General features: G+C 40.1%; 1 protein-coding gene across 1 annotated transcript in view; it reads right to left on the bottom strand.

Annotated features, from left to right (window-relative positions):
* Positions 1-940: 940 nt before the first annotated feature.
* reck (reversion-inducing-cysteine-rich protein with kazal motifs) overlaps positions 941-15,341 on the bottom strand; it is an 87,416-nt gene continuing 73,015 nt past the window's right edge. The window contains exons 20-21 of the mRNA XM_030079847.1: positions 9,466-9,621; positions 941-2,911 (exon numbers count right to left, since the gene is read on the bottom strand). Coding sequence (XP_029935707.1) covers positions 2,696-2,911; positions 9,466-9,621 — 372 coding nt within the window. The 3' untranslated portion in view covers positions 941-2,695. The remainder of the gene's footprint in view (positions 2,912-9,465; positions 9,622-15,341) is intronic.

Raw genomic sequence — 15,341 nt, forward strand, 5'->3', positions numbered from 1 at the left:
CAACATGCAATGAAGAATAAAAACCATTGTTTTAAAAAAAACATGGCACATAAGAGATCATCATCTCCATCCATTTTCAGAAACATATCAAATATAGAGACATTTCAGAAATTATTATTACAATAATAAAGTTATTGCATTTTCATTACTTCATATAAGACTTATATGCGAGGCATACTGTGGAAACTTTCTCAGCCCACTGTGACTGTGGGCAGCGATTAGTTGATTGTCGTTATGTTATTAAATGGCTATGTTCCTCCTTTGATTCTATATATATGCGTGAACATATCTAAATATCTATATAAATACAGATATACAGATATGTAGATAGAGAGAGAGAGAGAGAGAGAGAGAGAGAGCGAGAGAGAGAGAGAGAGAGAGAGAGAGAGAGAGAGAGAGAGAGAGAGAGAGAGAGAGGAACGGCATCCATCCCTTTTAATGCTGTTCAGAGCTACTGGCCTCACACAGAGGAAGTGACAACGTGGCTTTAACACCATTTGAAGTCCTAATGGTCCGTTTGGACTGAGGGGTTGTGAGCGTCCTGGGAAACACTGAGCTAAAAGCTGTGCTAATAAGGCATCACAAGCACATCGCCTTACACACCAAATCACAACACTGGAACACTTCACTTGAAATGCAGTAAGATTTAGTACAAGCAGATTAAAGGCCCATTACCAGAAAATTAGCCTAGATATTAACCCATTTTGAAAATTTTTAGGTCATTTCACTTCCCCCCAGCTGTTCTGTAGGACAGTAGTGGTGCTCTCTTCCTCTCACTGTCACTGAGAGCTGGATACTGGCTGGATGCTCCAAATGCTAACTGTTAGCCTCCTGCCATTGAGGTGGACTTCCCCCCAGCTAACATTCTTAAAGATAGCTACCAGCCAGTATCCAGCACTCAGTAACACTGAGAGGAAGACAGCACCACTGCTGTCCTACACAACAGCTGGGAAAGAAGTGAAATAATAGCAGTTTTTTTTTCACACAACTAGCCCTTTAAGTTTTCTAACAATATAATAATCTAACAAATATTAGAAAACTACCTTCAGCTTTATATTTGGCCCATTCAGAAATCCGACCTCTCCACTTCTGTTGACAACATTCAGCTCTGATTATAATTATCATCTTGCTTCTAACTGTGCTTGTGATGCATTAGGAACACTGCGTCCTGTTCAGCATTACCAGGGTTACTGCTGGGTGGGTCATGTCCATGTTATCAGGTAGAACTGAGAAATGGCCTGAACGTCGGTCACATCCTCGATTAGCGCTCCAACTCTGAGCTGCTTCAGTCACGTGTGAAACCAAACATGAAGCGTCACCTGGACGCCGCCGTGATCCAGGCTGTTTGGTACAGAGACGCATTGCTTTCTCTTGAGAAACAAAAAAATCTGCCCGTCTGCCTGTTTTCCTGAATTAACAACATAATAATCTCATAATTCCGAGAGAAAACTTGAATCGAAAAAATTCTTCCCTGTTTCTCTGAAATTGAGATGATTGTCTGAATTCTGAGAAAAATATCTAATTCAGGAAAGCAGAGCTGAAAAGTTTCCCCAGAATTCTAAGATAATTCTCTCATTAATTTAGAAAACAAGGGCAGATTTTTCAGTGAAAACTTTTCTCAGACCTCTGAGTCTGAGATATGAGTTATGTCATTACCTCTGAAAAAGAGCAAACAAAATGGCAGATTTTTTTTCCTTCAGTGAATGCATTATGCCTCTGTAGTCTGGAGTTGACCATGTCTGACTTTAAAGGACACTTTATTTGGTCGGTGGCGACAGCTGACTGGGGAATGGATTAAGTTCATGTGAGCCGGCTCAGTCCACGAGCACGGCTCTAACACTGCTGAGGTTAGAGGTTCAGACTCTAGCTTCAAATAAAGCCCACCTTTATGTACATAATGCACTGTGGTACAGATTGTGCTCTCTAACTTATCATAATGTTAAAACTGTCACTTAAACATATAATGTTGATCAAAATTCATCATTGAATACAAAAGTTTGAATTTAGAATTACCAATCAGTGTGTGTGTGTGTGTGTTTGTGTGTGTGTGTGTGTGTGTGGGCAGGAGAATAAGGCTTATGTGTTAGGCAGATGTGCTGGTAGACATCTGCAATACTTCGTCCTTGTCTGTCTCAGAAATGCAAGCCGACACACACAAACACACACACACACACACACACACACACACACACACACACGCACACAGTCACTCACACACTCACAAAGCCACAGAGCGAGACAAAGCGAGTAATGAAAGTTACATTCCCACATAACAGCTTACAGGGAGAGGCTGCTGCTGGGATTAATGGATAAACACTGCTGGTACGAAGTCAATTGTTTCCTAAAGGTCACACACACGCACATGCACACACACACACACACACACACACACACACTTCACTGGAGGCAAACCCAGTGACTAACTCTCACTCACTCAATAACACCATTCACACAACAGCTTTTCATAATAATAGCTTTTCCACCACCTTGATTGTTTGAAACGCAGGTGAGTCACAGTCAATAGGAATGATTGTCATGTCAAGGTTTCTCTTGCTGTCTCCTGCTCAATCGACGAGCTGCCCCAACCCAAACCGTGGCCAGGACCCACCGCTCTCCTCATGATGTCCCACACCATCCATGCTTTCATACCCCAGAGTTTGTGGAGGGGAGGCAGGCAGGCGCAGAAGCAGCAGGCCTAGTGGAGGACCGAGGCTGCGGAGAGGAGGAGCGCCAGGAGGAGGCACAGACCCAGAGGAAGAGGCGAGGGGGGAGCAGGCCCGGACGAGCGAATGGTGGAGGTCTTGGTCTCGGAGGTGAGGAAAGCGGAGAGGGGAACGTGGGAGACAAGCGTTGGACTGGCATAGTTGATGAGGGAATCGATCTTCTCAGCCTCCTTACTGCAGGCTTCGATCTGCCAGAGAGAGGAAACACAAGAAATTACAAGAAAATGATCCCTGCTCTGATTCCCTCCGACTAGCTCGTCCCCTGACCCCCTCTCTTCTTCTCTCTTGTGCCACAAAAACATCATTTTTACTGTGGAATTGATCAATAGTTCACAGTCAATGTGAGGCCCTTACCATGATTGATCAGATTCCTCACAAGTATGCAGAAAATGTGGCTGCATCACAGTACTGGGGTTCAGTCTTAGTGACCCATGAGCTGAATGCTGAGTCAGAGGCGTGTCTTTGGAGTGTTTCACCATGGCAAAGTTTACAGTTAAAGCTTCACTCAGGAACTGTGCATGTTGTTGGTCTAAAATGGCCAGCCTGGTTCCAGACCCATGAATCTTATGTTCACATTTAAAACATTCAGTGGGTCACTTGTGGCTCAAGTGTGATTTCTCAGATGAAAAACTACCTGGGCCAATCAGTGCCAGATCGCAGCATATTAGATAACACTGGCTGACATGATAAAATGGATGATAAAGTTATAGGCGCTGCTGTCAACGTTTTAAATAAATTAAAACTAAAAACACTCAAAGCAGAGCAACGCCATGCACTGATGACAATTCTGAGAGGGGAAGAGGTTTTTTTGCGCTCTACTGATGGGATTTGGCAAAAGTTCATTTATCAGCTATTTCATTTATCATCATCCTGCTGGTCTGTTTGTCAGAATTAGCCTAGCTCAGTTAGTGCAGGGTTAGGCTAACAACAGGCTAGCCATGGAAACTAAGTCCCTGGAACAGAGCTAGAATGAGCCCGACTTCACTGCATCACTCTTCCTAATGGTTTTCAGCTGTTTTTTGACCATCTAGAACTCTTGTATTTGTTGAACCAACAAATTGACCAACAAATTCCCTTGGCATAAACGGCACAAAACCTCCACACATTACTGAATGTCAGTGAGTACGTTACTCAATTAGGCTAATTTGCAGTAGCACTGTGAGGTGAATAAACTACTGTGTCGGCTGAAAACTACGTCACAGCAGCTGGACACGTCAATCACTAGTGATTGGTTGGTCAGCTGGATTCAAATCCCTTCGCCTACAAAAATCAGCCAACTCCGGGACTATTTCAGACTGAGCAATGGAGTGGAAAACAGAGAGGTTATTCAGTCTGAATCAGAGTGTGGATTGGGCCTCATATTTTTCACTGAACCCAACCAGAGACAGGACCATAGTCGAGCTCCGTTTCCCCCACAGTGACCAAACCCAAGGTTTTCGTGCCAGCCACCACACCCAATCAGAAGGCAAGAAGGACACATCTATAGCATCTATAAAGGAATGCTACTCTATATTGCAGCCACATATCCAGATTTATAGGACAGCTATATATTTGAAGTAACCTCTTCAACCCTCAATTCCATCCCTCTGAACCCCGAACATTATTGGAAATTCTAGTGGAGATAAAAAGGTGTCCAGTGATCCCAAATATGTCCTGCTGGCTTACAGGGAACTGATGCATCTAGAAATCTTCAATGTGACATTGTTGAACAATCAGGAAAAAAAATATTTTCTTTGACAAAGATTATGAATGTGGGCTCACATATCATCTCCTGGCAGCTTTATTCTTTATCTGCCTTCAAAAACCCAGATTGGTCAAACCCTGCTATTTTATCTTTCTTGTGCCTTTCCTCTCCCTCCACTTTGTTCTCACTCTCTGTCTCTTATCTCATGGTGAAGTGTGATGATGATGATGATGATGATGATGATGCACTCTTTCCAGCGAGTTTCAAAGTCAGATTTTTGTCTTACACATGCAGCTAAAACTTTAGGAGGGCCTGTCAGACTTGGTGCCTTGCTCATGCCGGTCAGTCCGGTTCATCATCACCACGGCCGGTTGTAAATTGTCTTGTACTTGTCATGTTTAATATGTCTTTACAATGATTCTAAATATTTTTTCTTTCTAGATATTTATTATAATAATAATAATAATTATTATTATCATTTACAATTTGTTTCTGTGGTAATGTTCTGTCAATTTTCTTGTAACTTTCTTGGTAACATTTCTGACATCAATCCAGCATCACTGATCTTACACTTAAATAATTATAATTATATAATTATTTAATTATATATATTTAATTATATAATTATAATAAATACAGCTTTCTTTAATAATAAAAAAAATGCAAATGCAATAAAAAACAATACAATGGAAATTGTACGTTTTTTTGTTATTGTGTTTGTTCATTAATCTTGTGCATTCAGAGTTTTTTGTCTTTTGCTGTACTAGAGATAAACATGTTGGACATGATTCTGAGTCTCTCTCTGTCGCCAAAGGCCTATATATTTATGCTTCTTTTCAATACATCGTCCTCCTCCGGGAAAATAGCTGCAAGGTCAGCGCATTTCTGAATGGCTTTATTGTTCAGCAGGGTACACAGACCTTGAGCACAACTAAATAAATAGATTAAAAAAAAAGTCAGGCTCATCGACAAAAGCCTAAATAGAACGTCAGGGACATCCTGCTTGCATTCCACTCCCACAAGTCCTGGTCTCTTAAGCCATGAAAAGAAAGATTAGACTGATTTATAGGGCCGATACTGCCCTTTCATGATAAAAAACAAAAAACAAAACAACACCAAACAAAAAAACAGGTCTTGTTCATTCTGTGTCATGGGATTCAAGCCATCACTGGTGTGACGGATATGATTAGGTTGATTATGACTGACTGTTAGACCAGATGCAGCAACATTCTCTTACGTTGCTCTAATTTTTCTCTTAAGAGAAAAAAATGAGGAGTCAACTCAGATTCACCAAACACTCTAAAACTGAGTTCAGAGAAGAGACGGCTCGCTGTCGAGTCATTTCCTGTGTCTGTGTCACGTGGGTGTGAGAGGGCCACGCCCACGCAGGACACCAGAAGAGTATACCATGAGAGCATCTTCGTCATAACCATCCAAATCTGCTCTCACCCAGCTCTGCTGAATGATGAATCCCACCTATTGGTAAACGGGAGGCATGTGTCTGATCTTCTGTTATTAGCATAAGGTTACACCCCCCCACACTATATAAGGGCAGCTGCTGTGCCGTGTATAAAATACTCTGACAGATGTCCACTACCTAAACATGGCTGAGAACGTCAGCAGCTGAAATCAAAGCTGACTGGGATTGTGTGTTTTGTGAGTGCTGAGCCGAGGCCACTTCCCTCCTTGGGACAATAAAAGACTGAACTGAACTGAATAACTGAATAAATGACCTTAAAAAGTCATAGGAAAGTCAGAAAGCCAATTACGGCAAAAAAAAAAAAAAAAAAAAAATCTGTGATGGTGTGAATGTTGTCTCAGCAAGAGGGAAGTACAATTGCTGAAATAAATGAAAATGACAACAAGCACCTCACCCAAGCTGAGCTCTCCGTGGTGCTGAGTGCAGGAGGACAGGGCGGTTTGGGAACCCCGACACCCTCTGAGACACAGGTCTGTTGTGAAACTTTACTCATGCATAGAGCTATCTTTAACCCTCTGAACCCCAAGCAGTTTTTGGGTGTTTTTTGGGTGTTTTCAAAAATGTCTTTCACATAGTATGAAAGAGTTATAGTGCCATAAATAATAAAAAAATAAAAAAGGCAAACTGATTTTTTTTGATAATTTATTTTACAAAAGTCGAGAAACATTGGAATAAACGTACAGAACATTTTTTCAGGTGCCCACAAGTGTCACTGATCCAGGAAAAAAAAAGTAGGGCTTCACATGATTTATTTCCTGAAATATTAACATTTTTCCAACCTGTATAAACTTAGCCGTTTTTACCGCCTTGCGCCCTTCCATGTTACTACTGCTGCCTGCACACTGAAATTCAGTGAATTTTTGTCACGCGACTGTTGGGCTCACCTGAATCAATCAAAATGTCTCAGATCCGCTGAAGACCACAGAATTTTCTGTTTTTTGAATGATCTGGATTGAGTAAACGACTATTTTTTGGCGAATTGTTGAATGAAGCATGTATAATAAAATGATTCGAATGAAAAATCGCTTTTTTAGCCTTAGTTTCGTCCTTTTTTCTACCGCTAAACCGAAGTCGGACATGTTGCATTCAGGGACCGTCGGAAAATTCAAACTCCGACAAAAAAAATAGGTTTTTAACGCTTCCAGCTATGATAAATGATTGAATTTTGGCGATTTTTTAAAAAATACATGTCTTTCTATCCCGCCGGCGGGTTTGGGGTTCAGGGGGTTAATACCTGTCTTGTCATTTTTTTTTGCGGAAAATAAATGTTTAAATAAATGTTTGCTATTTTCATATTTGAATTAGAAAGTAGATGTTGCAGATTCTGCAGAAAACTTCTGCATAGTTATGTTGCTCCAGGATGAAACAACCTGATAACATTTTCACAAATAATTGTAATTACACTGAAAAAATGGGTGCTGTTTTTTTTTTTTTTTTTTTTTTTTATTGGCTTAATCCTTTGTTTGTGTTCATTCATGTGGTTTAAGTAGTAGCAGCCCAGTGGAGCACGGAGCAACTAATGATATTACACCACCCAGAGGACTCATATCACACCCAGCAATTATACAGGACAACCCCAAACTCCACCAAAGTTCAATTTTCAAATTTCAAGTTTCAATTTTGCAGTCACCCCTAGTTCTCAATATAGATCACTACAATTGACCAAAGTCACGTGTGGAAGCAGGTGATCTGAGTGAGAATACAGGGGTATTTGCTAGATCTACATTCGCTTAATAGAAGCAGAATCTTTAAATAATTATGGTTGTTGTGCAGTGAAAATCACATTTAATGGGGAAACCTGCCATTTTTAGCTTTAGATGTGAAAAGTTGACTTGTGTGTTTCTCCCCTCCAAATCTCTGTTTAATCCACCATCTTATCCCCTTACTTTGTATCTTGTTTTCTTTCTCTCCTTCATTTCCCCCATTTTCTTCAGTTTCTTTCCTCTGTTCCTCCCTCCTTCCCTCTTCTCTTGCACTGTCTCAGTTCCCGCTCACTGGTTCCTGCCCCTTCCCAACATATTAATTTATCAGATGATCAGTCGCTTTTATATGAGGGCAATTGAGCACAAATTGATTATGGTCTAGGATCAGATTAGATTTCAAAGAGCAGCTTAGCACTAGCCTGAGGACAGCTCAGAGAGGGAAAGAGAGAGAGAGAGAGAGAGAGAGAGAGAGAGAGAGAGAGAGAGAGAGAGAGAGTATTTGCTCACTGGTTCGTTCATAACATGACTAAATCACGCGGTATCAAAGAATCTGATTACGGGAAGGTAACCACTACAATGATTTTTTTTTTTTTTTTTTTTTTAGTATTTCCATATTTTGATTTTCTGTGCGTACAGGTTGTGATTATATGCTATAGTGTAACAGTATTCAAGCCACATAATTGGAAGAGATAATATGGTCTGCAGGTATGAGGCTGTTGTTTTAGGCTTGAACCTGGATGAACTGAGAAAGTGCAGTAAGCAGGTAAAGAGACAGACGCCTCCTCCCCCTCAGTTTACCACTGGAATCACTGAACACATGAATATTCATGTCCAGAAGGAGAGGAGAGGTGGGTAATTAGCAGAGCTTAAATACTGTGTTTGGGGGTTGGATGTGTTTGCATTTACAGTAGCTGTGTGTGTATTTGTGTGTGTGTGTATGTGTGTGTATGAGTGTGCCAGTCCACACAGAAAGACTGAGAAAGTGCTTGTTGTCACTGCTGCCAAACACAAACCATGCATCTCTAAAAAAAATAAAAATAAAAATAAAAATAAATAAATAAATAAAAAATCACTTCCTGTGGATCATAGAATAGGCTTGTTTCCTGAGTGACGGTCGAGTGTTTTTGAATCATCCTGCAGTGGGTCTTGCAGAGGTTTCAAGTGGCTGAAGGTCTTAAACTTGCTCACACAAAACAGCAAATACTCTCTACCGTGAGTGTGTCCAAGAGTATCAGAGAGGTTCACCTCCACCAACGCTGCAATCCCGCTTAAGCATAAACCAGTGTAAACAAAACCAAAGCTGACACAATGTGTGCTCATCCATAGCTGTTTCCTTTTCTTTTCTAAAAGAAAACTGCCTCATCCTGCCTTAAAGGGAAAATCCACCCATTTTGAAAATTTTATATTTTTTAACTCCCCCCCATAGGTGTTATGTAGGACAGTGATGGTGAACCTTTTTCCAGCTATTTCAGGCTATTAAACAGTTTTTTAAAGAATGTTAGCTGGGGGGAAGTCCACCTCGATGTCAGGAGGCTAACAGTTAGCATTTGGAGCATCCAGCCAGTATCCAGCACTCAGTAACAATGAGAGGAAGATAGCACCACTACTGTCCTACAAAACATCTGGTGGGAAGTGACCCTAAAGGATTTTCATTAGTCTAGCTTTCATTTCATTCACACAAGCTGTTACACCTTTCAGCAAAGCTGAATACTGATTAGCAAAGCTGAATACCACCAGTGGTACACGTACCATAGTTTGGGAATCACTCTATTAGTGGACTGGAACAAACGGCCTATGTAGTGGTATGGGCTGGAGAGCTTGATGAAAGCCACGCACATCAAAATTAGATTACAAATGTATGTGTGTGTATGTTACCTGCAGTGGTGTTGGCTGCTGATCCACTGGAGCAATGAGGACAACCAGCTCGTGGTCGATGCTCAGGTAACCAAAGACGTCGCACTGTGGCACTGAGACATGAAGCCGAAGGATCTGCAGGACATCATGGACCGTCACCGGCTGGTTCCTGTTTAACTGGAGACAAAGAGTCACATGGTGAGCTAGATATCAAACTGCTGAGCGAACGCAGTTGGCAAAAACCATATTCAACAGAGAGCACAGTATCTCTCACAAACTGGTAAATATTGGAAAGACTGGTTTTGTTCTTTGATCTCAACTGGTCTCAGCCATATTTCATTTGAAAATGAAAACAAAGATGCACTTGCCAATAATTCTGGCATGCCAACTATTACTATCGCTACTACTACCACTACTTTTAATACTACTACTACTACTACTAACTTCATAGAGCACATAAAAGTGCTTTACACAACATGAAATTAAAATTGAATGAATAATTGAATTAATTGAATTGAATTAAAAAATGAATTAAAGTCAATTTAAAACAGTAACAAGAAATGACAAATTAAGTCAACAGTGGACAAATGTTCAAACATTTATAAGCATTAAAATGTAAAAAAAAAAAAAAAAAAAAAGTAAACAATATGATATGATATATACAAAAAGTTATTATATCAAAATAAAATAATAGTTGCAAATAAAAATAGACAAATGAAAAGTGCAACTAGCTGTTCTGAGCTGTTTAAAAGTGTCCACTGAGCCTGCCTGGCTAATGTCTTTGGGCAAGGTGTTCCACAGCTTTGGAGATAGTGAACATTTAAAAAACACAGCACTAGAAGACCTGATGTTGAAAAACGACAGAGTCTGAACGAGACAGTCCAGGAGTTTGGTGAACAGATATGGTATAGACATGTTGGTGCTTCCAAAACAACATTTTAACTGCTTTTGCAACAAGACCACACCATTCATTTATTACATTCATTCCACAAATTTGTTTTCAATGTGATTTTTTGTGCCATTTCTTCACTAAACTTCCATTCAGCTTTTCTAACTGAGAACCTAATTTGTTTGAACATACTTGGATGGAGAACTGGAGACAAATATAAAAGTATCAGATCAGACTAATTTATGAAAGTCTGAGAAATTATTTCTTAAATTAACTGGATGGTAGAGGAAATACCCTGTGAAGAGACACACAGCATATCACAAACTGATGCACAGAAAATTGCACTACTGATTTTTCTGTTTCACTTTAGAAAATGAATGTCTTAACTCTGTTTATACACTAACTTCAGCCTTAGGGAGTCACTCGACACTTTAGCTGTAGGAGCTGAATATACATCAGCCAAAAATCTTAATTAAAGAGCCACTGCACAGATGGACTAAAGAAGTATGACAAGTGTTAACTGATATTTGCCGTTTATTTTGAAGTTGATACATTCCTAGTGTACTGAGTGAGTAACAGACAAGAGACAATCATGACTCAAAGTGAACAGTGCTGTAAATGTAATAGCAGGGTTATTCTTACTCAGTGCCAGAGTCCACCAGGCATGTTTCGTCTGGCATTCAGTGCTACTGCGTCCACCAGGTGCAGTATGGATGCCGACATTTTGGCCCAGACGTTTTCAGTGAACATGGGACTATTGTACTTGATCATATACTGGAGTATCATAGCATTTTTTTGTTCTTTGTTTTTAGGCTGTATTTTTGTATCTTTTTTCTTGGGTTTTGATCATTCCTTTTGCCTTTTTGTTACCTGTCTTACCACTTCTGTGTCTATTTGAATATACAGCCCAAGGCAGCCTTTTTATTACATCAGGAGTTCAGTTTCCTGTTTGAATCCACAGACTTACACAAAAATGTGAGGGGGGAGACCAATTACATTTTTTAGAGTGAATCTTTATTCCAACAGAGGCATGACTCAGCCACAGCCGAGGTAAACCAAAGACATTCAGAAAAACATTTCAAACTAACTAAATCTGGCTGCCATGCTGCCTGTAGACATTACATCCATGACCCTAACATGACACAACTGCTGCAAAGCTGAACACACATGTAGTCAGTGAATAGAGGCCATAAAGATGAAATGTGCTTCTATTATATGATGATTTCAACTCTCAAACAGATCTACCGCTGGATTTCTTTCACTTCATAGCAGCCAAGGGCTGCAAGCCTTGGCCCAATACAACGACTGAATGAAAAAGACTTTTGTGAGGCCATGTTGAAAGTGAAAGAAAGAGAGAGAGAGAGAGAGAGAGAGAGATGATAAGACTGGGTTCAGGGAGCCCTCATGTCTTGGGCTCTCATTGGATCATTGGCTGTGGCTCTTTGCCAAGCGATCCAGATAATTAGATATCTGGGATGTGTGTCGGCGAAGCATCGCCTCGCGTCTTTGAACAGTTCACACATAGAGCTTGACCACCGATTTGTGAGCACAGGCCAAGGCCAATGTGTCTCTGATCTGAAGCTTTTGTTGGTGAGCTCCAAAAACTGTAGGTAAGAAAGAAAATCAGGGCTACAATCGTGGGAAAATGTAGATTAAAATAAAAGCGGTGTATTGGCTCTCCATTTGACTTTAAAACAAAGTTCTTTTTTTTCCGCCACTTGCCATTCTCACTCAGACTTGACCTGTGGTCTAGTTTTGGACCATGGCCCACCGGTTGAGAACCACTGGCTTAGAGCCTATGTCATCACCAAAGTGCCAGCCTGGGTCAGAACTAGTGTCAGTGTGAGAGCCAGAGCTTAAATGATGAGCGGCTGGGGGCAGGAACACTGAGGACCCTGGGCCTGCATTGGTCTTATGGGCCTCACTGTACACAACCTGTGTTGTGGGCCCAAAACCTTCTCCTGTGGTTATACCAGCATCTGGCACTGCTGCACTATCAGTACCAGCCAGGCCAGACTGGCTCGTCTGGATATCCCCTGAGGTTCACCAACAACACATCACAACACCTCAGGTTCTGACTGCTGACTGCAAAGCCTTTATCACCAGGCCGTCAGTGGTCCACTACCTCTTAGCACATATGCCCACTGCCAGATGGGACAAAGACTGAGTGCAATTTTGAGCTTCATTCCAGTGTATGCTAAATCGCTCCTGAACAGGACCCTCTGGCAGAGGCCACTATCTTGATATTTTACCCACAATAGTGATCGTATCACAATACAAGTGATTTTGGGATATGAGATATAGGCTATTGTGAGATAATCAGCTATGATACGTTAAAATATCTGTAACAGAAGAAGCAAAAATACCCTGGAAAATAATTTTAAAGAAGTAGGAATCACTCATGTTTTTCAGTGTTTTAATATGTGACTGCAACATGGACATGAAAGGAAAGAAAAAAAAATATATAAAAAAATAAAATCCTAAAGGCAAGGAACAAATACGCCTCACACAAACTTAAATGTGCTGTAAGTGCAAACTGAAAACTCAAATATCCATACTTGGCTCAATAATTTATCACAAAAGCAGGTACTGTGGTACACTGCATTATCAATTTATTGCTCCACCCCTGCAAATGCCTAGGAATGTTGAGCAAAGGATGGGTGCTGCAGTAAGCAACACCTTCAACTGACAAATTTTAGAACTACTGCATGCCTCATCAGTGAAGTTATCCTCCATTATCAATCCTGTTAATAATGCTTGTTATGTAGTGATGGAGCTGTCAATAAAGTTATGTGGTGGCTGCCAGTTGGCCCATTACCGACTATTTAATCCCCTATGCAATGCCGATTCTATTTATTCCATTTCTGTGCTAAATGCGCCGCACTGTAGACAGCACTTGTGTAAAAAAACAAAAAACAAATCCTTTCCTTACTCTAGCTTTCTTACCACACATTGGTTTATCCATTGTCAGATATATGCACAGGATATATACTCTCAGTGGCTACTTTATCAGATGCTACCTGCATTTTATTGAGAGCTGTTTCTAATATTCTGTCCCCCTCATGTATATAAATAGGATTAGAAAATAGGATTAGAAAATCAGAAACACCTCTCAATATAATGTAGTCCAGTGCAAGACCTCTGCCAACTACAACCTCAATAATAAACATAGAATTAAAGTCAACAAAAACTGAGCATTATATATTATATTTTTTAAAAAAAATTCCCCGCTCGCCCCATTGGGTGGTCTTGTGTCTCCTTCAACCTCGGTGTATATATATATATATATATATATATATATATATATATATATATATATATATATCCAGGGGCAGCCCAGTATAGGTAACTCACAAGTTGACGAAGCCGCAAATAAGAGTAATAGGATTTGTTTCATAGCAAGCTTATTCAACAAGGAGGTTGAGTGAGAGTGGGTGAGTGTGTGGGTGTGCAGCAGTTGTATACTGCTCCTGATTTGATATAACGCTCCTGACCCCCAGATAGCCTGTCAAAGAGCTTCATGCTGACATGAAATCAGACAGGCTGTTGAATAGGCAAGGTAGAAGGGCTCTAAGGGGCCTAAGCCTTGTCAGAGTAACACAGTCAAACTAATATTCTCATGTATCCTGGCAGCTTCAGATCAAATCAACACTGCTTTTGTTTGGTATTAGCAGGCTTAAGGCACAATGTATTTGTATAGGAGATTACAGCCGAGCTGACTAATAACCAAAGGGCTCTGTCGCATAATTAAGCTGATTAGAAAGAGATGCCGATGAGGCTTAATGGTTACAAACATGTCAGCATGTAGTCATCACAAAGCTTTAGGCTGTTCAACAGGCATGGCAAACATACAGGGATGAAATGCCTTGAGCCACAGTTAACCTGTTTGTGAATAATCTGCTGCCCTGTTTTACTTTATCCTATTTTTATTTGTTCATGTACCTATTTTTCAAGCTTTTTCTCTGTGACGTTTTATTCTCTTTTATTCTATTATATTTTATCCTTTACTTATCCAGGAAGCCTCCCCTGTGATTCAATATCTCTTCTTTCATAAAGCCATGGTCAAGAAGGCAGCAAAAAGCTAACATTCACTTACACAAAACAAGGAAGTTAAATGTGCAGACTGATCTGTAACATCAAAGTCTGTAACACACTTCACAGTCAGGCTTGTCAGGATCAGGATTATCTAAAACACAAGCAAGTTTCCTGTACAATACTCTAAGATTTTTGTAGTGAATTTTGTCAAGTGTTTAATGGGGGTAATTTTGCCTGATTCAACTCATTTTGCAATTTGCCCAAGGTGCATGCAAAGAAAAGGCTCTAACTGCACTTTCAGAAGATTCAGAAGAATCTGACAGGATAATCTAGTGCTGTATTTACCCGGGGAAAAGTTCAAGGTTAACTTTACTCCTGGTATGAAGTGAGTACCAGCCAAGAGCTCTGCATCTGTTTAAAATTTTGATTTAACTAAGAGTACTTCTACTTAGCTAAAATTTCATTGCAAATAAATTCAGTTTGAGTGAAACTTCACTGAAGCAACAGGACTTCTGTTTGAGGGACATTACAGCAAATTAATAGAACCTCTGTTGGAGTAAAGTTTCAGCAAAGAAGAAATACTTCTACTTGTGTAAAATTTCATCAAAGTAGTAAAATTTGCAATAGAACTTCTGTTTGAGGAAAATGTCATCAATGACAACTGTACTTGAGGAGGTTGTTTTTCAGTTCTAGTTACGGACTGCAGTGGAGGGCTGCTTGGATTGATAGCCCTCTCTAGTGGCAAACACCTGTCATTACCATATCACTAGTGGCATTCAGATAGGCTACAGAATTTATTTACTTTAATGCTCCTAAAACTGTTTTCTGAAATGTCTCAAGATGTTTTCAGTGATTTTATGAGTGCCTGTATTTTCTTTTCCATAGTGATAGCTGTTGAATTGAAGTACAGAATAGTGGCTCTTGATTTGCTTTGTGTGCTTTGATTGCAAGGAAATCAGTTGTTAGTTTAATT

This window comes from Myripristis murdjan, chromosome 20 (assembly GCF_902150065.1).
Source record: "Myripristis murdjan chromosome 20, fMyrMur1.1, whole genome shotgun sequence".
Lineage (NCBI taxonomy): Eukaryota > Metazoa > Chordata > Actinopteri > Holocentriformes > Holocentridae > Myripristis > Myripristis murdjan.